Source organism: Aythya fuligula, chromosome 15, assembly GCF_009819795.1.
Source record: "Aythya fuligula isolate bAytFul2 chromosome 15, bAytFul2.pri, whole genome shotgun sequence".
Classification (NCBI taxonomy): Eukaryota; Metazoa; Chordata; class Aves; order Anseriformes; family Anatidae; genus Aythya; species Aythya fuligula.
Genome location: NC_045573.1, coordinates 2,843,737 through 2,866,997, shown reverse-complemented (window position 1 = coordinate 2,866,997; position 23,261 = coordinate 2,843,737). Strand labels below are relative to the sequence as shown.

The following is a 23,261-nucleotide window of genomic DNA, read 5'->3' as shown; positions in this document are numbered from 1 at the left end:
GGAGCAACGTGGCAGGGCGAAACCAGAGGGTGCCGTGCTCGTCCCCTGGGTGTCCCCAAACGTCCCGTGCGAGGGGCTGGAGCGGTGCCACCCCTGCCTGCACAGCCCCAGCCGTCGAATTCACACCGCTGCTGCTTAAACTTTGATGAATCCGCAGGAATCCAGGGCTGGCATTAACATTTGATGCGGGCACCCCGCGGCCGGGCACGTGCGGGTGCGCTGCGGGGCACACGTGTGTGGGGTGCCCCTGTGGGCTCCTTCCACCCCCCTGCTTCCCAGGGCTCATTTTGGGGCTGGGGTCCTGCTCTGTGTCCCCCCGTTGGCCCACGGGGAGGTGGCAGGGGCTGGTTTTGGGGTGGCGGCGCTGCTTTGTGCTGGTGTGGATATGGGGATACGGATGGGGGTGTTTGTGCTGCCCCAGGTGCTCAGGGAAGGGTGAGGGGCTCTGGGCTGGGGTCAGCAGCGGGGTCTTTTAGGGCATCCTTCCCAGGGCACGGAGCTGGCCGTGCTGGGAGCTCAGACCCCGCAGCACCCCACTGTGAGCTGTGGGGATGGTCTGGGGGTTCCCGGGGGGATGCTCCTCACGTGGGACCCAGCTCTCTCCGCGGGGGCATTTCTCACCTTCCCTCTGTCTTCTTCGGAAAAGTCTCGGGGCAGGAGCGGCGCGTCCCTTGCATTATTCATGGCGCCACGAGCCCCGGAGCTTGGGTTACAGCCGGCGGCCCCGCAGCGAGCGCCTCGCGGCCGGACTTGCGGGGTGCCGAGAGGGAGGCAGGAGGCAGCTCCCGCCGTCCCCGCGCCCCCTGTCCCCACGCCATGCCCAGCCGGGAGCCCCCCCGGGCGGCCACGGGAGCCACGCAGGGGCACGTGCCCTGCCGAGACCGGGCGCAGGTAAATTCCCCTCCCCGGGGCGGGGGCCGCCTCGTGCCGGCGGCGTGGGGCATCGCCGGGGCCGGTGCGGGCGCGAGAGCCGGAGCATGAGCGGGTGCCACCGCCGGGATGGTCGGCAAGAAGGGGGAGCCCAAAAAGGAGGCGGATGGCAAGGGCAAGGGGGGCAAAGGGAAAGGGAAGGATGGCAAGAAGGGCAAGAAGGAGGCGCTGGAGGAGGCGGAGGAGGCGTCGGACGCGGAGCTGCTGAAGGCGGAGGAGAGCGAGGAGCCCGAGGTGGTGGCGGTGGAGGAGGAGGAGAAGGAGAAGGAAGAGGAGGAGGCCGCTGCGGAGGAGCCCAAGAAGGCAAAAGGGAAGGAGAAGAAGGGGGTGCTCAAGGCGGTGGTGGCCAAGAAGCCGGGCCGGGGGAAGAAGGTGCAGCTGGAGGCGGAGGAGGAGGAAGGCGAGAGCGATGCCGCGCCGGCCAAGAACGTCAAGGGCGCCTCCAAGCTGGCGCTGGGTCTTGCAGCCGACAACGCCAAGAAGAAGAAAGGGGCCAAGGGCGCGGAGGCCAAGGGCCAGACGAAAGCCTCCACCGCAGCGTCTGGCCCAGGAGAGGAGGAGGAGGAGGTGGCGGTGGCGGCACCCAAGGCCCGGGCGAAGCGGAGCCTCCGCAGCACCTCCAAGCTCTTCCTGGGCTTCAAGAAGCTGGGGCTGCGTCGTCCCAAGAAGGGGCAGTTCAAGAACACCTCCCGCTTCTTCTGGGGGCTGCAGAAGCACAGCACCAAGAGGAAGAAGAAGAAGAAGAACAAGGCCGTGCTCAAGTCCACCTCCAACCTCATGGTGCGCTTCAAGCACGTGGGCAAGAAGAGGAAGGAGGCCGATGCCGCCACCGCTGCCACCACCACCACCACCACCAGCACCTCCCCGCCGCCAAAACCATCCTTCCTCCTGCTGCGCCGGGCCGGGCAGGCGGCCGAGGACGGCGCGTCCCTCTTCCGCCGGCGTCCGGAAAGGAAATTCAAACCCCGGGCGCAGGTGCTGAGCAAGGCGGCCGCCGCCACGGGCTGGCTGGCCAGGAAACTCCTCTCGCGGCGCGGGCGGCTGGCGGGGGGCGGCCGGGCGGCCGACACGGCCTGGCTGTCCCGCATCGGTGCCAAGAAGCTGCCGTTCCCCGCGGAAGACGAGATCCTCAGGCACCGAGCCAACATGAGGCGGCTCCCGGCCGGCAGCGGCCCGGCGGCCCCCGGTAGCTCAGAGAGGCTGGGCAGCATGGCGCGGCGCCCGGCACGGCCCCGATCGCCGCGTGCGCCCGCGGAGACGCCGGGGCCGCGCTACGGGTGGGCGCGGGAGGAGCAGGATGGGGGCTACGGGCACCGGCGTGGGTACGCCAAGGAGGCGCAGGATGGGGCCTACGGGCGCCGGCTGAGCTACGCCAAGGAGGAGGAAGATGGAGCCTACGGGCGCCGGCGTGGATATGCTGAGGAGGAGGAGGATGGGCCCTACGGCCTCCAGCGTGGTTATGAGGAGGAGGAGGAGGAGGAGGAAGGCTACCCGGCGGGGTATGGCTTTGAGGACGTGGCGCCTGGCCCTTACGTCGAGTACCCTGGCTACGAGGCGGAGGAGGAGTACGGTTTCTACGGGGGGGGCTGGGAGGAGGACGAGCCATTGGAGCACCCCTACGGCTACACGGAGGACGAGGACTACGAGCCCTACGGCGACAGGACCCCGCTCCGCCTCCACGACCCTTATGGCAGCGACCTGGAGTACGGCGAGGAGGCAGCGGGGCCGTTCGGCTACGGGGGGGACCCCTACGAGGACTTCGGGGACCCCCTCGGCCCCGTGGCGGGCGGCGGGGGGTACCCGGGGGCTGAGTACCCCGAGCACCGCGTCCAGTACAGCGAGGGCAGGTGGGCGCCGCACGCTCAGTCCTCCTGCAACCCCTACGCCCTGCCCCTGGACGAGATCGCCGAGGCCGAGGAGCCGGAGGAGTGGGAGGAGGAGGAGGAGGAGGAGGAGGAGAGGGATTATCCTTTCTCCATCCTCAGCACCTCCTCGCTCAAGGGCATGCGGGACACGCTGTCCTCCAAGCTCTCCCTCAATAGGAAGTTCAGGCTGTTCCCCCGGCCTCAGGTGAAGATTTTCGGCAGGGACCGCTTGGATATCTCCCTCCCGCCGTCCCCGCACTGTGACGAGGATGACTACGACGAGTACGAGCCGCCACCGGCTCCCGTTAGCCCCGCGGGACGCCGGGGGGGCCGCGTCTCGGCGGCACGGGCGTGCGGGAGCCCCCTGGGGCAATTCCTGCAGCGCTCCCTCTCGCAGCCCCAGCCCCCCGGCCGTGCACCCAGGGGTGCGGGACCCCCCCGAGACCACCGTGGGGCCCCCCAGCCTGCCTACAGGCGCTTTACCCGCAGGCTGGCGGGGATGGAGAGCGCGGGGTCGCTGCGGACAGGGGGCGGCCGGGACCCCCCGCCACGAGATGCCCCCTCCAGGGACCCCTCCCCACCAGGGGGGCCGTGGGGACAGTCCCCTCCCCGGGAGCCGGGGGGTTTGAGGCCGCCCTCGCTCCGTAACCCCTTTGCAAACCCCGGGGGCTCCCCCCCGCCAGCCCGGCAGCCCCCCGGCAGCGTGCGGGGCGAGGGCGCGCGGCGCTCCCCAGGGCTCGGCTCCAGCCTCCGACGCCTTGGCCCCGAGCCCCCCACCCCACCACGGGCACCCCCAAACACCGCGATGCCGGGGTCCCAGCGTTTGGGGGTGCCCGTGGTGGGCTCGGGGAGGCCCCTGACCCCGCGGCCCTCACGGCGGAGCAGCCCCCCCGGGGTGACAGCCCCCGGGCGGCTCCCCCAAGCTTGGCCCCGGCAGCCTGAGCCCCCCACCAAGGCCGTGAAGCCGCTGATGAGGACCCCCTTCCTCTCCCCATCCTCGCGCCCTGGCAGCCGCCGGCTCGGCCCCCCAAACCCCTCCTGGGGTGAGGGACCCAGCGTGGAGCTGCCCCCCTGGCAGGGCACCCCCCCACCCCCCAGCCCTGCTCCTGGGCCCCCCAAATCTTTCCTCCAGCGCATCGGGCAGCCCCTGGCCGGCATGGCCCCGCAGTCACCTCCAACAAGACCATCTCCTACCCAAACTGGGGGCCGCAGCCTGTCCCCGGGACGGATCCGGCACATGGGGCAGTCCCTGGCGTCGCTGCTGGTGGGGAGCATGGCCCCCACCCCAGCCCCCCCATCCCCACCTCCTCCTCGCCGTCCCCTGTCCCGCTCGCCCTCCCCACCGAGGCGCGCGTCCCGGCGGGACGGGGGCACCCCCAGATCTCCAAGCCCCCCCGCGCGGTGCCCGCTCCCCGCTTCCACCCCCAGCACCCGCTGCAGCCCCTCTCCCCGCGGCCGTGCCCCGGGCTCTCCGTCCAGCCTCCGCCGCGGCACCCGTGCCCCCGAGAGAGCTCCGGAGAGCGAGGCCGCGGCCGGGGAGGACGGCGCGGGGCGCTACGCCGTGGTGACGCCGCAGATCCAGAGGCTGGGCTCTTTCCGGAGGGCGTCCCGCATGTACAAGCAGCACTGGTCCAAGCAGCACGTCGTGAGGGTGCGGGAGATGCCCGACGCCTGGACGGCCGAGCAGGGCTACCCCCGGCACCCCGCCGAGCGTGGCCGGCGGCGGGGGAGCCAGCGGGGAGCCGACATCGCCCGGTACCTGAGCCAGCGCTCGGCGGCGGGCGGCTGGAGGGACAGGAACCCCTGGGCAGACGGGTACCTGGGCACCAAGCAGCCCTGGCGCAGCAAGGTAACGCCGGCGGCGGGGTGCCGGGGCGAGCGTGGGGTGGTCTGGAGTGGAGATGCCCACGGGATGGAGCTGGTGGGCGCGTGGGCATCGTGTCCAACCCCAGCCACCAGCCACCCGCTCACCTGCCGGGAAGGGAAAGTGAGGTGCGAGGGTTTTTTGGGGAGCACGGAAGGGTCAGGGCTTTGGGGGGAGGTGGTGAAGGTGTTGGGGGTGCTGCTGGATGGGGGACGGTGGCTGCGCGGCCCCCCCCTGCGCAGGGGACACCTGAGTCCCGCTGGCTGCAGCCCTCGTATGGAAATGCTGAGACCCGATCCGCGGGCTGGGGAGGGAGAGGTTTCGTTAGGAGGTGACCCCGGAGGGTGTCTGCTTTCCGAGCTCTGGGTTGGGCCGTGCTGCTTCCACGCCACCAGCTCTGCCGATCCCCTGCGGCACGGCCACGGCACCGGGCACGGCCACGGGGAGCAGCCCCCAGCCCCCACGGCTCAGCCACCTCCCTCCATCGTTCCCCCCCCGGAGGTGCCGACCTGCTCGGGGTTTCCATCGCCTCTGCTGCCGCCCTGCAGCCCCCGTGGGGGTTTTGGGCGTGAGGTGTAGGTGCTGAAATGAGGGCAACGCAGCCACCTCCTGTCCCCAGCTGCTCACTAGGGGACAGTTCCTGGGGCAGTCCCCAATTTCCAGCACCCTTCTCCATCGATCTGTGACGCTCTCGCCACGGGGACCCAATGTGGCACCACGGGGTGCTTGCACGGGGTCCCTGCGCTCACTGCCGTTGGGCTCCCCAATTTCAGATCACAGCTGGGGGTTTTGGGGTGGTCAAAACCCCCCGGGTGGGAGGTGGCGGAGGGGGCAGCAGTGCCCTGATGGCCCCGCACGGTTGCCCCGTGCAGATGCAGTCGCTGTGCAGCCTGCCCATCGTGCGCTACCAGGAGCCGCGGGAGGAGGACGGGCTGGAGGACCTGACCCAGCTTGAGTGAGTGCCCCAGCACCCCCACAGGGTGACGGGGACATTTTTGGGGACGGGTGGCACATCCTGTGCTCCCCCTGCACCCCGTAACACAGCCTCACCCTACACCAGGGACCTGCAGGAGGCCGCGGTGCTGAGCAACATCCGGACACGGTTCGAGCGCCAGCTCATCTACGTAAGGGCAGGGGCGCAGAGCATCCCCTGATGCTTTAGGGTTTCCAAGGGGTCTTTGTCCTCCCGGTGCCACAGCCCCACGCCTCGTTGTCCCTCAGACGTACATCGGCAGCATCCTGGTGTCGGTGAACCCCTACCGGCTCTACAACATCTACGGGACGGAGCAGGTGCTGCAGTACGAGGGCAGGGCGCTGGGCGAGAACCCCCCGTGAGTATCGGGGTGCTGCCGTGGAGATGGGGCACCGGGTGCCACCCCCCCCAAGTCCTACAAGAGCCCAGAGGCTGCTGGAGGTCCCTGTGATGTAGTAACAAGCACCCAAAATGTGCTCCCCCCCCCTCACCTCTCCAGGCACCTCTTTGCCATCGCCAACGTCGCCTACTCCAAAGTGCTGGATGCCAAACACAACCAGTGCATCGTCATCAGGTGAGAGGGGCCGGCCCCACGCGGCCCCAAATTAGCACCACCCCGATCGCTGATTGTGTCCTGGGGTGCTGGCACCAGCCCGGTGCGCGGGGTGGGGGTTTAAGGGGTCTCAGGGGGTGCCTCCCCTCTGCGTTTCAGCGGGGAGAGCGGCTCGGGGAAGACCGAGGCCACCAAGCTGATCCTGCGCTACCTGGCAGCCGTCAGCCAGAAGCGCAGCACTGCTCAGCAGGTGGGTGCTGCCCCCGTCCCCCTGTCCCCATCCCCCTGTCCCCATCCCCTGACCCCTTTCCGTTCTCCTCTCCACCATCTCCACCTCTCTCTCCTTGTCCCCACGCTGCCACCCGGACCACGGCAGATAGAGGTACCGGGGGGACGTGGGTGGCACCCCCGGAGGGCTCGGCACAGGGGGGGGTCCCTGCTGTGGGGACAGCCCGTGGCCGTGGTGCTTTGGGGTGTCCGGGCCGTGGGCTCACCCCGGGCTCTCCCCGTTGGCCGCGGGCAGATCCTGGAGGCGACCCCCTTGCTGGAATCCTTCGGCAACGCCAAAACCGTGAGGAACGACAATTCCAGCAGGTTTGGGAAATTTGTGGAAATCTTTCTGGAGGAGTAAGTAACGCCGAGCCCCCCGCCCCGCGTCCTCTCCTCTCCTGGGGGGCCCCAGCCCAGCCCCGCTCCGGGGGTGCCCCTGCCCGCTCCCCATCACGGCGGGGTGGGACGCACGTGGGGGTGTTTTTGGGGCTGAAGGGTGGCAGGGGGGAAAAGGAGGTGCTGCCTGAAGTCACGCAGCGTTTGCTGCCCCCTGCCCACAGCACTGGGGGGGGGTACAGGGGTGTTGTGCCCATGGTGACAGCTCGTGGGTCCCCACAGCCCCTCGGGGCGGGGGGGTGCCCGGTGTCCATCTCTCCATCCCTCGAGATCCCTGCTCAGATCCCACCCATCCCTGCTGGGGGGGCAGCTGGGGAGCGGGGTGACCCCAACCCGTGCTTGGGGGGGAGCGGGGGTGGGCACGGAGCCACCCCCCAGCCCCCCCAGTTTGCCAGCCGGGCGCCCGCTCTCGCCCCTGTAGCGGTTTGATCTGCGGTGCCATCACCTCGCAGTACCTGCTGGAGAAATCCCGCGTGGTCTTCCAGGTGGGTGGCAGGGGGGGCTCTGCCTCTTCCCCCCCCAGTGTCACCCCCACCACAGCTCGGATTTCTGCTCCCCCAGGCCAAAAGCGAGCGCAACTACCACATCTTCTACGAGATGCTGGCGGGGCTGCCCGCCCAGCAGCGGCAACGCTACTGCCTGCAGGGCGCCGAGACCTACTACTACCTGAACCAGGTCGTGTGCCCCCCTCCCTGCCCACCCCCGGCCCCTTTTCGGAGGCTTTCGGGGTGCCCCATTGCATCCTGAACCCCCCGGGTTTGGGGTCGGGATGCTGATGGCCCCGTGGGGGCCGTGGCAGGGTGGGAACTGCGAGATCCCCGGCAAGGAGGACGCGGAGGATTTCCGACGGCTGCTCAGCACCATGGAGGCGCTGGGCTTCAGCGTGGACGAGCAGAACAGCATCTTCCGCATCCTCTCCTCCGTCCTCCACCTGGGCAACGTCTACTTCGAGAAATACGAGGTAACCCCCGCCAGCTCCCCCCCAGCTGCCCTCTTTCGGCCCGATTTGGGGGCGCGGGGAAGGGGACTGTCACATCCCTCGGCGTCACCCCCCGCGTCCCGCAGACGGACTGCCAGGAGATCGCCACGGTGGTGAGCGCCACGGAGATCCGGACGGTGGCGGAGCTGCTGCAGGTCTCCCCCGAGGGGCTGCAGAAAGCCATCACCTTCAAGGTGACGGTGAGTGTGGGGTGGGTCCCCCATCTCTCCGAGCGGTGCCGGAGCCCGGAGGGTTCAAAACCACGGCCCTGGGGGCTGAAAGCTCTGCCCCGCTGATGGCTTCGTGTGTCCCCAACCAGGAAACGCTGCGGGAGAAGATTTTCACCCCGCTGACTGTGGAAAGCGCCGTGGATGCCAGGTGAGGCGAAGGGGTCTGGGCTGCGAGGGGATGGGGATGGCGCAGGGATGGAAAAGGGCCCGATCACATCCCTGGTGTGGGTTTGGTGCTGGGCACCCAACCTGCAGACACAGCTGGGGCTGTGCAGGGTGCTGCAAGGGGGCAGTGGGTGGCTGGGGTGCCCCGTGGCAGCTCTCTGCTCGCCCACCCCGTCAGGGATGCCATCGCCAAGACCCTGTATGCCCTGCTCTTCGGCTGGCTCACCGACCGCATCAACAAGCTGGTGTACCCGCGGCAGGACGCCCTCTCCATCGCCATCCTGGACATCTACGGCTTCGAGGTGGGGGCCGGCCCTCCCACATCCTCCTTTTCCCCCAATTCACCATGATTTCTGCGTGGTCCCGTGAGCCACGACCCTTTATTATTTTTTTTTTTTTGTAGGATCTCAACTTCAACAGCTTCGAGCAGCTCTGCATCAACTACGCCAACGAGTACCTGCAGTTCTTCTTCAACAAGATCGTCTTCCAGGAGGAGCAGGTGGGCAGGGGAGAGGAGTTGGGGTCTGCCCAGCCCCGGTCACCCCAGAGCTGGGGATTTTGGGGTGTCCGAGCGCCCACCCCGTGGCGTGGGGCTCAGGGGGCGGCCGGCACCGCAGGAGGAGTACCTGCGGGAGCAGATCGAGTGGAAGGAAATCCCCTTCAGCGACAACCAGCCCTGCATCGACCTCATCTCCCAAAAACCCTACGGCATCCTCCGCATCCTGGACGACCAGAGCTGCTTCCCCCAGGTGACTGCACCCCTCTCTGCCACTGGGGAAACTGAGGCACGGAGCAGGAGGTGCCCATGGCCTGCAATGACAGAGCTGGGGCTGTTCCTAAATCCCTCTGGAAGCGCTCCTCCCAGCTCGCAGCCCGCTCGGGGGGGGATTTCTCCCCTTTTTGGTGGGGGGCAGCACTCTGGGTGCCCCCCAGGGGTGCCGTGGGGCCTCACCCCGTGCCGTCGGCAGGCCACGGACCACACGTTCCTGCAGAAGTGCCACTACCACCACGGCACCAACCCCCTCTACACCAAGCCGAAGATGCCACTGCCAGAGTTCACCATCAAGCACTACGCGGGGAAGGTGACCTACCAGGTACGGGGCCTCTGATCCTACAACGGGGGGCCAGGAGCAGCCCCACACCTTCAGGGTTTTGGCCTGGGGCTCCTCGTCCCCCCCTGCCGTGCTCCTCACCGGGAGGTTTTGCTTCATGCCAGGTGCACAAGTTTTTGGATAAGAACTACGACCAGGTCCGCCAGGACGTGCTGGATCTGTTCCTCAGCAGCAGGACCAAGGTAGGGCCCTGCCCAGGTGCAGGACAGGGGGACATCAGTCCATGCAGCTTTTATGTCCCCAAACATTTGTCCCCGTGGCTCAGGAAACCAGGGGATGCCACCGGCTCGGCCCCGTGCCCTTTTCCCATGGGGCTCCCCAGGCTTTGCCCCCTCCATCAATGCACTCCCCTCTTGGGATTCCCGTCTCAAAAACGCAAGAAGGGGACCCGGGGGGGGTGCCGTGCCACCACGGCCACCTTCCTCCCCCCCCGTAACCCTTCCCGTCCCTCCCAGGTGGTGGCCAACCTCTTCTTCGGCCATGCCCAGGTGCTGGCCCGGCAGAGGAGCCTGGTGAGGAGGAGCAGCACCAGGACGCGGCGCTACAAGGCTCCCACCGTGGCCGCCCGCTTCCAGCAGTCGCTCCTGGACCTGGTGGAGAAGATGGAGAGGTCGGGGAGGGCAGGACAAGCCCTGGTGGCAGGGCTGGCGTTGTCCCCTGTCCCCCGAGGCTGACGGTGTTTCTCCAATGCAGGTGCAACCCTTTCTTCGTGCGCTGCCTCAAACCCAACAACAAGAAGGTGAGAGCAGCGTGGAGAGGGCGCCTGGTGGCACGCGGGTCCCCGCGTCCCCCTTCCCCTCGCCGGTTTGGGTTTCCTCGTGTGGTTTCACCCCCCTCGTCCCCAGGAGCCGGGGCTGTTTGAGGCCGACGTGGTCAGCAGCCAGCTGCGCTACTCGGGCATCCTGGAGACCATCCGCATCCGCAAGGAGGGCTTCCCCATCCGCATCCCCTTCCTCGTCTTCATCGACAGGTGCCGGGGGTGCTCGGGGAGGTGGCTCGGAGCTTGTCACCATGGGAAGGGTCTGTGGCAGCGTCCCCAGCCGGGCCGTGGCACGGGGAGGTGTCCCTTTTGGTGACAGTGTCACGGGCTCGCCCAGGTACCGCTGCCTGGTCGACATGTGGTCCAACGTGGTTCCCAACGGGGCCAACTGCGTGGAGATGCTGAGGAACCTCTGCCCCGTCAGCCCCAGCATGTACTACGTCGGCGTCACCAAGGTACCGACCCCCAAAACGCCTCCAGGGTGGGCACGCGGGTCCCAGCGGTGCCTTGAGGGAAAGCAGCCGAATTGGGGGGTCTCACAGCGTGTCCCCCCCCTCCAAGCTCTTCCTGAAGGAGCAGCTGTACCAGGCGCTGGAGAGCAAGCGTGCCCGCGCGCACCACCTGGCCGCGCTCACGCTGCAGCGCTACGCCCGCACCTTCTTCATCAAGCGGCGATTCCGCTCGCTGCGCCGCAAGATCGTCCTGCTGCAGAGCCGGGCGCGAGGCTACCTGGCCAGGTGAGGGCCTGGGGGACACCCAGGGGGGTTGGTCCCAGCTGGTGGTGGCACGGGGTGACGGCGGTGCCCTCCTGCAGGCAGCGGTACCGGCGCATGAGGCACACGCTCATCAAGTTCAGGTCGTTGGTGCACATCTACGTGAACCGCCGGCGGTACCTCAAGGTGAGAGGGGTGGTGGCACGGCACGGGGGGGTCACCGCCCCATCCTGAGCCCCCCCAGATCTTCATCCTGGTGGGTGATGGCACCCCAGGGAGTCCCGTGCCGCTGGGTGTCCTGCTCAGGGCCGTGTCTTTGCTTGCAGAGGAAGGAGGACGCCCGCCGGCGGGCGGAGGAGGAGAAGGAGAGGATGAAGCAGGTAACGGGGCGAGGGTGTGCGCAGTGCTGGCAGGAGCGTGTGTGTGTGTGCAGTGCGTGTGCAATGCTGTCGTGCCCTCATCCATGCCACGAGTTTTCCCATCGCCGTGGCACCGGGGCGAGGAGCGGCGCGGCGAGCGGGTGCCACCCCTGTGCCCCTGGCAGGAGCTGACGAGGAGGGAGGTGGTGGACGTGACGCACCTGGAGATCCCCGCAGAGCTGATGGGGCTGCTGGAGGCCGCGGCGGGTGAGTGGGGCCGGCAGGGCTCCCCTCTGAACCACCCCCGTCCCCATCCATGGGGTGCAGGGTGCCGGAGCTGCCGGCTGTGCCGTAGCCGCCCGGGAGGTGAACGCCGGCTGCGTGGTCCTGGTGCCGCCCCCGGCGCTGCAGCCCGACTCCCAGCTCACCCTCCCGCTCGACATCAACGACTACCCCATGGCCAAGTACGTGCGGGGCCACTTCCAGGTAAGGGTGGCACCGGCAGCCACCGGTGGGTGCCCACCCCGGTGCGCTCGGGGCCCGCGGGGTTCCTCAGCGCCCCGGACGCGGTGGAGCAGTTTGGTTTTTTTTGGGGTCCCTGCATGAGGTTGAGCGGTGCCACGGGGCGCGAGAGGGGCCGGCTGTGGGGTGGCTGCGGTGCTGCGTGGGGCTGGAGGCAGCCTCCTGCCCGCCCGCCCTCCCTGTGGGTTCCTGTCGTCTCCAGGGGCCGGGGGGACCCCGCTGAGGTTATCGCAGAGACACCCGCCGAGCCCTGCTGGACGCCCGACGCGGGGCAGATCCGGAATCCGCGGGGCCGGGAGATCAGGTCGCTTTGCTCCCGGGCCCCCATCCCTGGCCCCGGCTGCTTTGCGCCCTTCCTTCCTCCTCCTCCTCCTCTTCCTCCTCTCCCCCTTGTGTGTTTCCAAGTCCCCTGGATCCCCAACAGCAGCGCCGGGGCCGGATCCTGCTCTCAGCCTCACGGCGGTGCCGGCCCCCTCCTGCCCCCCAGCCCCATCGCCTCCATCCACCGTGCTCAGCACCACGGCTCCGAATCCCCCCTCCTTGCTGCGTCCTGGGTGGCAGTGGCACAGGGTCCCCGGGGACCAGGTAGCCACGGGGGGTGCGGGTGTCGCTGCAGGAGCCGGCTTTCGGGATGCTGACGGCCCCGCTGGCAGCTCCGCTCACCCGGCTGGACGAGGAGCTGTGCCACGAGGCCCTCGGCCTCTTCAAGCTGGTAAGTGGGACGGGGTGGGAGAAAAGAACCAGATGATGGCCACCCCGACCTACCCTCGCCATCCCCGCCGCAGATCCTGCGCTTCATGGGCGACCCGGGGCTGGGCGGCTCGCAGGAGACCCTTTTTGGCAACTACATCGTGCAGAAGGGGCTGGCGGCGCCGGGGCTGCGGGACGAGCTGCTGGCACAAGCCGCCAACCAGGTCTGGCGCAACACCAACGTCAACAACGAGGAGCGGGGCTGGCTGCTGCTGGCCGCCTGCCTCAGCGCCTTCCCCCCCTCGGCCGCCTTCGACAAGTACCTGCTCAAGTGAGCCGGGGACGGGGGGCTCGCTGGGACCCCGGGGGTGGTGTGGGAGGAGGTCCGAGCCTTGCTGGGGGACCACCGGGAGGGGACAGCCCCTAAATCCATAGGGTTTCGTTTGGACAGCCTGCCACGTGTGCCCGGTGGCACTGCGGTGTCCCTCCAGCATCCCACCAATGCCCCCAGGACCTTCCTGGCGCGTGCACCCAAGGACGCTGCTCACATCCGGGGATGCCCTGAGGTCCCCCAAGGTCCCTCGGGGGACCAAACTGTCCCAGCTGCCTGTGGCCACCCCCGGGCAGCCCCTCAGCGTCCCCCCTTCCCCGTAGGTTTGTCTCCGACTACGCCTTCGCCGGCTACAAGCCGGTGTGCCAGCGCAAGCTGATGCACGCCATGGCACGGTCCCAGCTGGGCGCCGCGGCCGCCCGCGCCTACCCGCCCTCGCTGCTGGAGTGGACGGCGAACCGGCGGCAGGCCAGCATGGCTCTGCAGCTCTTCTGCTTCAACGGTACGGGGACGGGGCTCGGAGAGGGGTCCCGGCGTGGCCAAGCCCACCGGGGTCTCCTCCAGCGGGCAGGGAGGGACGCGCTCACCGCCTGTCCCCTCTCCAGGTGACACCTTCTCCTGCCCCGTGCACTCCTGGAGCACCGGCGAGGACCTGGCTGGGGATGTCCTGAAGCACAGGTACCCGCTGGCTCAGCACCCGGCGTCACCCCGAGACATTTTGGGCGACCCCGAGCCATTTTGGGTGACCCCAAGCTGTAGGGTGTGGGCACGGTGTCCCCGCGGAGCCGAGGCGGCACCACCAGCAGCCTGCTGTCGGCAGGGGGCTGACGGAGGGCTGGCGGGGCTGGTCCGTGGCTATGAAGGCAGGCGCCCAGTGGGCCGAACTGGCCGGCCACGACTACGTCCTGGACCTCATCTCCGACCTGGAGCTGCTGCAGGGTTTCCCCAAGCAGAAGTCGTGCTTCCTCATCGCCTGGGAGGGCGCGGGGAGCCGCGGCCGTGCCAGCCAGGCGTAGGTACCCAGCACGGGGCACCTGATCCAGGGCTGGATCGGTGCCACAGGGTCGCGGGTTGGGATTTGGGGGTTTTGGGGTACTCAAACACCCCCTCCCCGTAGGGTGCAGGGGCACGGTGATGTGGATTTGGACGAAGTGCCTCCTCCTCCAGCCGTCAGAGCGCCCACGCTGCCCTCGCTGGCGGAGGCTGAGGGGTACCCGCCCCACGGTACGGCACCCCCGGCACCGAGCTGCCCGCTGTGGGGTCGGGGGCTCACCCCTCACCCTTGTGCCCTGCCCTGCCAGACTCTGATTTCGGGGAGCCGCGCACCCAGAAGGGTTTGGACCGGTACCTGGACAGCCTCTTCGACCCCGTGCTGTCCTACGGCAACGGGGTGAGCGCGGCGTCCCCCTGCCCGAGGCGCAGCGGGGCTGGGGGCGTGGGGCATGGAGCAGCCTCTGCTGGGGGGCTCTGCCTCAGTTTCCCCCCCGATGCTGATCCCCAGGAGCTGGAGAAGCTGGCTGCCCTCGTGCAGAGGATGAAGGGAGGAGGTGGCACAGGAGGAGGGGACGGCGGGGGTGATGCCAAGCAGAGCCGACCCGCTGCGCCCGCAGAGCCGCGGCAGCCGAGGGGTGAGCTCCGGGGTCTGTCCCTGGCTCTGTGCCTCAGTTTCCCCTCCTGATCCCCAGCCCCGTGGCTTGGGGACGCCCTGGGGACCTGCAGCCCTCAGTGCCAGCCTGGCCCAGCTCCCCCTTTTACCTCCACAGCTGCGGAGCCAGCCCCGACCCCGCAGCGCAGGGCGGACCCCAACCCACCGGGACCCCCGGTCAGTGGGGCAGGGCCAGGAGGGGCTGGGGCTGGGTCCTGCCCAGGCTGCTCCCCAGTGCTGGGGACACTGGGGGACAACGGGGACAGGAGCCAGGTCCTCACGGCGTGACTGTCCCTGCAGGGCAGAGCAGCAGAGGGGTCACCCCCCCGCGTCCCCCAGCCCCGGCCCTACCCGCAGAAAGCCGGTAAGGGGCGCAGGGGATGGGGTCCTCGGCTCGTGGCATCGAGGGGACGGGGTGGCCGAGCCACAGCTCGTCCCCACAGCGCCCACAGGCCGGCAGTGGGACGGCGAGCCCGTGCAGCACTCCCGGCTGAACTCGGAGCACTTCCCACGGCCCACGCACAACATCCGCAACATCATCCGGCAGTGCCAGCCCACCCCGCGCGGCGCGCAGCCCCCCAGGTATCCCCCGGCCCCGCAGCGGGGCTGCCAGACACGTCCCCTGGTCCTATTGCCCCGAGGTTGGGATGTGGGTGATATTGAAATTTGGGTGATCTTGGGGTTTGGGTGACGTTGAGATCTGGGTGATGCTGGGATCTGGGTGATCCCGGGGTTTGGGTGATGTTGAGATTTGGGTGATGCTGGGGTGTGGGTGATCTTGGGATTTGGATGATGCTGGGATTTGGGTGATCCTAGGATGTAGGTGATGTTGGAATTTGGGTGATGCTGGAATCTGGGTGACTTTGGGATCTGGGTGACGTTGAGATCTGGGTGATGCTGGGATCTGGGTGATGCTGGGATTTGGGTGACAATGGGGGTCTGGGTAACGTTGAGATCTGGGTAACGTTGGGGTTTGGGTGATGATGGGGTGTGGGTGACGCTGGGATTTGGGTGATGCTGGAATCTGGGTGACTTTGGGATCTGGGTGATTCCGGGGTTTGGGTGACGTTGAGATTTGGGTGATGATGGGGTGTGGGTGATCTTGGGGTTTGGGTGACATTGGGATTTGAGTGACTTTGGGATCTGGGTGATCCTGGGATTTGAGTGACGTTGGGGTGTGGGTGACTTTGGGATCTGGGTGATGCTGGGATTTGGGTGATCTTGGGGTTTGGGTGATCCTGGGATTTGGGTGACATTGGGGTGTGGGAGATGCTGGGATTTGGGTGACATTGGGATTTGGGCGATGCTGGGGTCCGGGTCACCCTGCGGTGCTGTCTCCGCAGCAAGCTCTTCGGGAAGAAGCAGGACCCCCACGAGGAAGCCATGCAGATCCTGAAGGAGCAGCTCTCGGCAGCCCAGGTACCCGCAGCCATGGTAGGGACGGGGCCACCCCCGGGCCCCCCCCGTGCTGTGGGGTTGCCCCCAGCCCTGACCACAGCCCCCTCGCCACCCCGCAGGGACCCTCGGAGGCGGTGGCCACGGTGAAACCCGTCACGGGTGGCGGGTACCAGCCACGAGCACCGATGGGGAGACCTGCGGCCACCCGGCCCCCAGGTATCACTGGGGGGGGGGTCAGGGCAGGGGGGGCATCTCATCCTCCCCTATAGCACTGGGGGGCTGGGAACGGGGCCAGCTCTGCAGCATCCTCACGGGAGAGCTGCTGTGCATGGCTAAACCCTCTGTGCGCCCCCCCCGTGCCTCAGTTTCCCCGTGTGGAGAGGGGCTGCCGGGGACACGCGGGGGCTTTTCCCACCCCTTTGCAGTCTCCGTGTCCCGGGAGCTCCCCTCGGAGGCGCAGCAGGTCCAGACCCAGCTCCACCGCAGCTGCAGCCAGGATTTCTACACCTACCACAACGTGCCGTGGAAAATGTACATCCGCAAGGAGGTGCGGGGTTTGGGGGGGGGCACAGCCTGCTCCGAGGGGGGGCAGGGGGACGTGGAGAGGGCAGCAGCATCGGCTCCGTGTCCCCTCCGTGCCGGGACGGGGCTGGTGTGGGGTGGGCGCGTGGATAGAGGGGGTTTCTGTGCTGCTGTTCCCTCCTGGCAGGTTTTTTACCCCAAGGACAGCTGCAACAACCCGCTGCTGCTCGACCTCATCTTCCGGCAGGTGAGGTGCTGAGCTCCCTCTGCACCTTATTTACAGCCCCACCGAGCCTCCTGTGCCCCGTCCGAGGGCAGGGGAGGGTCTGGGGGGGGCTGGGGGTCACGTTATTCCCTGTGCTCCTCGCCCAGATCTTCACCGACACGCTCTCTGACACCTGCATCCGCATCAGCCCCGAGGAGCGGCTCCGCATGAAGTCCCTCTTTGGTAACGCCGCCTCCCCGAGCCCGCTGCCCCCCAGGGGGGGTCTCAACAGGGGGGTTCCCACCCCACCCGGCCCCTCCGGTGCCCGTCCCCATCTCCTGGGGATGCTCGGCTCCCCATCGCCATCCTGCTGGGCTGGGAAAGGGGTCGAGCATCCCTGCTCCCACCACAAAACCCACGTCTGGACCCCCCCCGGGGGCTCACCGTGCGCCTTATTTCCCCCCGCAGCGGAAAACAAGCTGGACTCCTTCAGCCCCGTGGCCACCGAGAGCGTCAAGAAGGAGATCGTGGCGGCCGCCCGGGACGGCTGCGAGGTGTATTTCTCACGCCTCTTCCCCGCCACGGTGAGGACGCGGCCACGGGACAGGGTGGTGGCATCCCCGTGCCCTGTCTGACGTGGCCAAACCCCACCCCACCCCATCCTACAGGGCAGCGTGGGCACCGGGGTGCAGATCCTGGCCGTGTCCCACGCTGGCATCAAGCTGCTGCGGCTGGTGAAGGGCACCAACGTGCCCGGGGAGCAGCTGCGGGTGCTGCGGGCGTACAGGTAGGGGGAGAGCAGGCAGTGCAGCCCCCCCCCCCGAGGGCTCCCCCAGCATGGGGTGGGTGCTGCGGGTGCTTCACCCTCCCCTCGCCCTGCCCCAGCTACGCCGACGTCCTCTTCGTGACCACCCCGTCCAGGAACATGCTGGAGTTCAACCTGAGCAGCGAGAAGCTCATCCTCTTCTCCCCCAAAGCCCCCCAGGTCAAGGCCACGGTGGATCAGTTCATCACGGAGCTCAGGAAGGTGGGGGGGCAGCGGGGGGGCACCCATGGGTGGCTGTGGGGCTGGGGGTGCTTGAAGTCCTTGCGCATCTCCGTGGGTGCGCGCAGATTTCCCCGGGTGCGCACGGATTTCCCCGGGTGCGCGCGCACCCCAGGGCTGTGCCAGCCCCCCCCCCCATTGCCCCCCAGGACTCCCAGTACGTGGTGGCCGTCAGGAACTACAGCCCCGAGGACGGCGCCCAGCTCGGCTTCCACAAAGGGGACATCATCCACCTGCAGCCCCCGGAGCGCCCCGAGCCAGGTGAGCGGCCCCCAAATCCCCGCACCCACAGCCCTGCGCCCTGCCGGGGGGGTCCCTCGGAGAGCCACCCCCTCTTGATGTCCCCGAGGTCGCCCCCGGTGCCACCACGCTGCTCTGCCCGGTGCCAAAACGGCCTCGTTTGGGGGCAGGAGGGTGCCAGGTCCCCAAACGCTCCTGTCCTTGTCCCTGTCCCCCCCCCCCAGACCACTACTACGGCTGCGTGGTCCGCAAGAAGGTGATGTACCTGGAGGAGCTGAAGACGGGCACCCAGGATTTTGGTGGGTGGCTTTGGGGTGCCGGGGTGTCCCCACGCGTGTCCCCAGCGTGTGCGCTGCTGCCCTGGGCCGTGCCCCGTCCCGGGGCCAAATCCCCTTTCTGCTGCCCCTCAGCTGGCTGATTGGGGCTCATTTTGGCACCAACCCTATGCATGGCCCCATCCCTTCACCCACTGGGGTCTGCGTCCCCTCTCCTGCCCCCTTTCCCTCCATCACCACCAACCCGTGACCGTTTCCAGCCAAAAACCACATCCACCCCCACCTTGGGGAGGGCTCCCGGGTGCCGCACGGGGCAGGGGCCGCTCAGGGGAGACCCCCGGGGTCATCCCCACCCCTCTGCCCGGCGCAGGGTGGAAGTTCGGGGCCATCCACGGCAGGTCGGGGCTCTTCCCGGCCGAGTACGTCCAGCCCGTCGCCGCCCCCGATTTCGTCCACTTGCCGGCGGAGAGGAAAGAGGAGCCCCGGGACAAGCAGGGCAGGGTGGCAGCTTCGGGGGCCGTGGCCGTGGCCGTGGCTTCCACTGCCGTGGCCCGGGAGCTGGACCGCAGAAGCGAGGTGGGTGCTGCCCTGGGGTTTGGGGTCACCTCGTACGGTGAGGCCGTGCCCACAGCCCCTCTCTGCAGGTGGCTCCTGCCTTCCCCGGGGGTCCGGAGGGTGCTGGAGGTGACCAGCTTGGGGACGTGGTGGGGACCTGCCCCATGCTGGCTTTTGCCAGGCGGTATTTCCGCGCGGCGCGCTGCAGGACCACGTGAGTGCAGGGATGGGGACACCCCGTGGAGGGGGGGGGACACCCGTGCCCAGACGCTCCCCTCGCCCCTCTTTCTCCTAGGGATTCCTGTGGGATGAAGGGGAAAAAGGAAGGGCCCGACGGGATGGAGATGCTGAGGTTCACCAAGGTGCGGGGTGCAGGGTGCCACCCTGTGCCCGGGGTGTCACACCATCACCCGCGGGTCCTCCCGAGGTCCTGATGTGCTCAGGAGCACCCCGAGTGCCACCCCAAAACCCATCCCAACCCCTCCTGCTGCTCCTCTCCCCGCCAGGTCCCCATCCAGGAATCGCTCATTGAGTTCACGGACGGCAGCATCAGCAAGCTGGCCACCGAGGCTTTCCAAGGTAGGAAACCCCAAAACCCCCTGCCCCGTGGGACCCCCATCCTTGGAGAAGGGTCTGGACAAACAAATAGGGTGGCTCCTCCAGCCTCATCACCCCCTCTGCAGCAATTTGGGAGGCCGGGGCGTTTGTCACACAGCGGGGAGCACGTCCCCGGGGTGGGGACGGGGCGAGCTGCGTCACTTTGTGCCTTTTTCCCCCCCAGCCGTGATGAAGTTCATGGGCGACCACCCCCCGAGGGGACAAACGGAGCTGGACATCGTCTGCACCCTGCTCAAGGTAATCCCCGTGCCATGGGGGTGGTGGCAGCGGGGACGTCCCCGGCCGCGGAGCGAGCCGTGCCTGTCCCCTAGCTGTGCGCGGAGCACGAGGCGCTGCGGGACGAGGTGTACTGCCAGATCATCAAGCAGCTCACCGACAACACCAGCTCCAAGCCGTGAGTCCTGCTGGGCTGGGACAGCACAGCCAGGCTGGTTTTGGGGACAGTTTTCCACCCCGCCACCACGGGGACACCCAGGAATTTGGGGTCGCCCGCACCCAGCCGTGCCGTGCCGGTCCCCAGGGCTGCGGGTGCTGTTTCAGCTGCCCCCTCGCTCTGCCCCCGGGGGCTCAGCTCCAAATTTTCCCTGCAGGGACAGCTGCCAGAAGGGCTGGAGGCTGCTCTACATCCTCACCGCCTACTACAGGTGCTCCGAGGTGCTCAGGCCCTTCCTCCTGGCTTTCCTGCAGGGTGCCAGCGGGCGCCCGGAGCTCCCTTTCCACGGTAGGGGCTGTGCCCGCCCTGGAAACCTTTAGGGGATCCAGAAAGGGTCGGTGTCACGGCTCAGCCTCATCCTGCCGGGCTCTGTCCTGGTGCCTGCGGGGTGCCACAGAGCCCGTGCGCCCGGGTCTGCTGCCTCCATGCCCGTCCCCGTCTCCCCCAAGGGATCTCCAAAGCCTGCGAGCAAAACTTCAGGAAAACCCTGCAGTTCGGCGGCCGCAGCCTGTTCCCCAGCAGCATGGAGCTCAAAGCCATGGTGGTGAGGCCGGGTGCCCGCGGGCAGGGCTTCAGATCCCCCCCTAGCCAAGATTTGGGATGACCTTGATGGGTTCAGGAGCCCCCCCAAGGCCCCTGTCATGGGGCCGAGCTGATGGCACCGTGGGGCACGGCCCTTTGTGGGGACGTTCCTTGGGGGGGGGCAGCACTTTGGGGGTGCCCCAAACTTTTAGGGGGGCAGCATGGCTCGCTGCAGCCGGCACGGGATGGGATGTCCTGGTGGTTTTGGGGTGCTTTTTGGGGTCTCGCTGTGATAAAAGCACCCCCTGCCCCCCTCCAGGCCGGGCGCAGCGCCAAGCGCCAGCTCTTCCTCCTGCCCGGTGGCATCGAGCGGCACCTCAAGATCAAGACGTGCTCGGTGAGGCGGGGGGCACGAGGGGCTCGGCGGGGGCACCCCGAGGTTGCAACAGGCTGGGGGCTTGGTGCTTTGAGGGAAAAAAATAAAAAAAAAAGGATCCCTGGAGGTCGGTTCCCTGGGGAGCTGCGCAGGGCGAGCCCCTGGGCACCGTCCCAGCCGCGCGTCCCCTGCCCCAGGTGGCTCAGGATGTGATCGAGGAGCTGTGCTGCGAGATGGGGCTGCAGCGCCCGGAGGCTTTCGAGGAGTACATCCTCTTCGTGGTCACCGACAGAGGTGAGGGGCTGCTGGACGTGCCCCCCAAACCCATGCGGGTGCCGGAGGGGGGCTCGGCGGCACGCTGAGGCTGCCGGGGCCACCCAGGGCAGAACGTGAGGCCGCTGAGCCGCCGGGAATACATCCTGGACGTGGCCACCGAGACGGAGCGCCTGGCCACCAGCTACACCTTCTGGTGCCGCCGCGTGGTTTGGAGCCAGCCCCTCAAATTCGACAACGAGCTCTACGTCACCGTGCACTACAACCAGGTCCGGCCGCGCCGCGGGGCTCCCCTGGCTGTCCCCACGTCCCCAAGGTGGTCACGCTGTGTTTTGTATCCCCCCCCCAACACCTTTTTCAGGTGCTCCCCGACTACCTGAAGGGGCTGTTCACCGTCCTGCCGCCCTCCAGGCTGGGCGAGCAGCACTTCCAGCAGCTGGCCAAGCTGGCCGCCCTGCAGCACCGCGCCAAGGACGGCCACCGCCTCCCCACCGCGTACGGACACGGCCGGGAGCCCCCATCCCGTGGGGACTGGGAGCCCCCCGGCCAGAGCTGGCCTCATCCTCGGTGTCCCCGCAGGAGGGAGGTGCAGGATTATGTCCCCCCGCAGCTCTTCCAGCTGCTCACAGCCCAGTCCTGGCTCCACGCGGTGACCCAGCACGCGCAGCAAGCCCAGGCGCTCAGCGCACACCAAGCCAGGGCGCAGTTCCTGGGTGAGCAGGATAGGGACAGGGATGGGGACAGGGATTGGGACAGGGATTGGGATGGAGACAGGGACACGATGCCACCCCGAGGCTCCTCCGTGGGTATTTTGGGGTCTCCACGGAGCCCCCGTCGTCCGCCCCGCAGGGCTGCTGAGCGCCTCCCCCCTGTTCGGCTCGTCCTTCTTCTACGTCCAGAGCTGCAGCAACAACGCCATCGCCTCGCCCTGCATCCTGGCCGTCAACCAGAACGGCCTCAACTTCCTCAGCAAGGACACCCACGTAGGCAGAGGGGGGCTGCAGACGGGGGGATCCCCGCGTTCCCATCCCCCTGCGGCCCTAAAACGGGCTGGCATCCCTCTCCCAGCACCGTGGGGACCCCTAAAAATTTGGCACCCCGTCCCTTGTTCCTCTTGCACCCACTTTGCTGGGGCACCCACTCCTTGGGGAGCCAGCGGGGGACCTCAGGACGTGTTGTGTCCCCCCCCCCAAAAAAAAAAATAATCCTTTCCATTAGGAGCCGGTGGCCAAATTCTCGCTGAGGGAGATCCAGGCCACGCGGACGCGGCGGCCGAGCCCCGGCTCCAGCTCCCCCTACGTGGAGATCACTTTGGGGGAGCTGCTGGCGCAGGGCATCACCCAGCTGCAGCTGGAGCAGGTAGGGGCACCCAAGGGACACCCAAGGGACACCTTGGGGGGGGTGTTTTGGGGGGGACGGGACACAAATTGGGGTGTCCCGCAGGGCTTGGAGCTGTGCCGCGTGGTGGCCGCGCACGTGGAGAGGCTGCTGGGGGCGCGGGAGAAGAGGCTGACGCTGCCGCCCAGCGAGATCACCCTGCTCTGAGACACCCCCCACGGCACCCAAACAGCGCTGGATGGACCTGGAGGGGGATTTTGGGGGGTTTTTGGGGGGTTTTGGGGTTTGGGGAGGGGGTCTCCCAGGCTGCTGTATCCCCCCCTTGTGCCCCTCCGTGGGCTGTGACCCCGAGGATTTCATACAAGGCTGCCCCCCTCGGCCCGTGTCTGTGTCTGTGTCTGTGCTGTGCTCGCTGACAATGGGGGTGCCGAATGTGGACCCCTCGGCCCCCCTAATCCCTCCCAGCCCCCCCCCCAAACCCCCTTAATCCCTCTCCAGCCCCCCCCCAATCCTTCCCTAATCCCCCCAGCCCCTCTCAGCCCCTTCTGACCCCCCATCCCCCAGCCCCCCGGCCCTTATCCGACCCCCTGATTCCCCCCCCAGCTCCTCTTAGTCCCCCTAATCCCCCCAACCCCCCTAATCTCCCCCAATCCCCCCAATTTCCCCTAATCCCCTCAATCCCCCCCACCCTCCTCAGCCCCCCAATCCCCCCCAGACCCCCTGATCCCCCCTTTAACCCCCCGACCACCCCCAGATCCTCCCCACCCCCCTCCCCAATTCCCCCTAATCCCCCAGCCCCCCTAATCCCCCCTAATCCCTCCCAATCCCCCCCAATTCCCCCTAATCCCTCCCATCCCCCCACCCCTCCTCAGCCCCCCAGTCCCCCCCAAAACCCCCCAGATCCCCCCTTTATCCCCCAAACCCCCTAATTCCCCCCTTCCCCCCCCCCAATCCCCCACCCCTGCCTCAGTTTCCCCTCCCCCCTTGGGGGGGGGGCGGGCCCTCCCCTCAGGCACCTCCGCGGCCACCCCCCCACACACTCCCCACCCACCCTCAGTGCCCGCGAGGCCCCCTCCCCTATCACCCAATCACCTTCCACCTCCC

General features: G+C 68.2%; 1 protein-coding gene across 1 annotated transcript; it reads left to right on the top strand.

The window, feature by feature from the left end:
* Positions 1-999: 999 nt before the first annotated feature.
* Positions 1,000-22,364, top strand: MYO15A (myosin XVA). Its single transcript, XM_032197805.1, has 64 exons — positions 1,000-3,351; positions 3,412-4,644; positions 5,532-5,614; positions 5,720-5,783; positions 5,881-5,990; positions 6,132-6,206; positions 6,345-6,441; positions 6,709-6,812; positions 7,273-7,336; positions 7,413-7,526; positions 7,651-7,812; positions 7,917-8,030; positions 8,150-8,208; positions 8,404-8,527; positions 8,629-8,724; positions 8,843-8,974; positions 9,194-9,319; positions 9,442-9,519; positions 9,793-9,947; positions 10,031-10,076; positions 10,183-10,307; positions 10,435-10,552; positions 10,659-10,834; positions 10,912-10,996; positions 11,137-11,190; positions 11,355-11,436; positions 11,525-11,655; positions 12,308-12,403; positions 12,477-12,712; positions 13,036-13,214; positions 13,318-13,390; positions 13,533-13,724; positions 13,830-13,936; positions 14,014-14,102; positions 14,214-14,340; positions 14,476-14,534; positions 14,658-14,721; positions 14,801-14,939; positions 15,701-15,791; positions 15,875-15,971; positions 16,181-16,302; positions 16,465-16,524; positions 16,650-16,725; positions 16,951-17,066; positions 17,151-17,269; positions 17,368-17,509; positions 17,677-17,788; positions 17,992-18,066; positions 18,413-18,618; positions 18,687-18,811; positions 18,893-18,959; positions 19,104-19,176; positions 19,379-19,452; positions 19,527-19,609; positions 19,806-19,936; positions 20,098-20,192; positions 20,490-20,567; positions 20,744-20,840; positions 20,928-21,088; positions 21,181-21,314; positions 21,399-21,532; positions 21,669-21,802; positions 22,038-22,178; positions 22,263-22,364. Exons 1-64 carry the CDS (start codon positions 1,000-1,002, stop codon positions 22,362-22,364), a joined length of 10,365 nt encoding a protein of 3,454 aa, XP_032053696.1.
* The last annotated feature ends 897 nt before the right edge of the window (positions 22,365-23,261 follow it).

Excerpts from the sequence above, each read along its gene's own strand:
- MYO15A (XM_032197805.1), top strand. The coding sequence starts at position 1,000 with ATGGTCGGCAAGAAGGGGGAGCCCAAAAAGGAGGCGGATGGCAAGGGC. Across the intron at positions 6,442-6,708 it reads GCACTGCTCAGCAGGTGGGT|ATCCTGGAGGCGACCCCCTT; the intron begins GCTGCCCCCGTC and ends GGCCGCGGGCAG. Across the intron at positions 6,813-7,272 it reads GTGGAAATCTTTCTGGAGGA|CGGTTTGATCTGCGGTGCCA; the intron begins GTAAGTAACGCC and ends TCGCCCCTGTAG.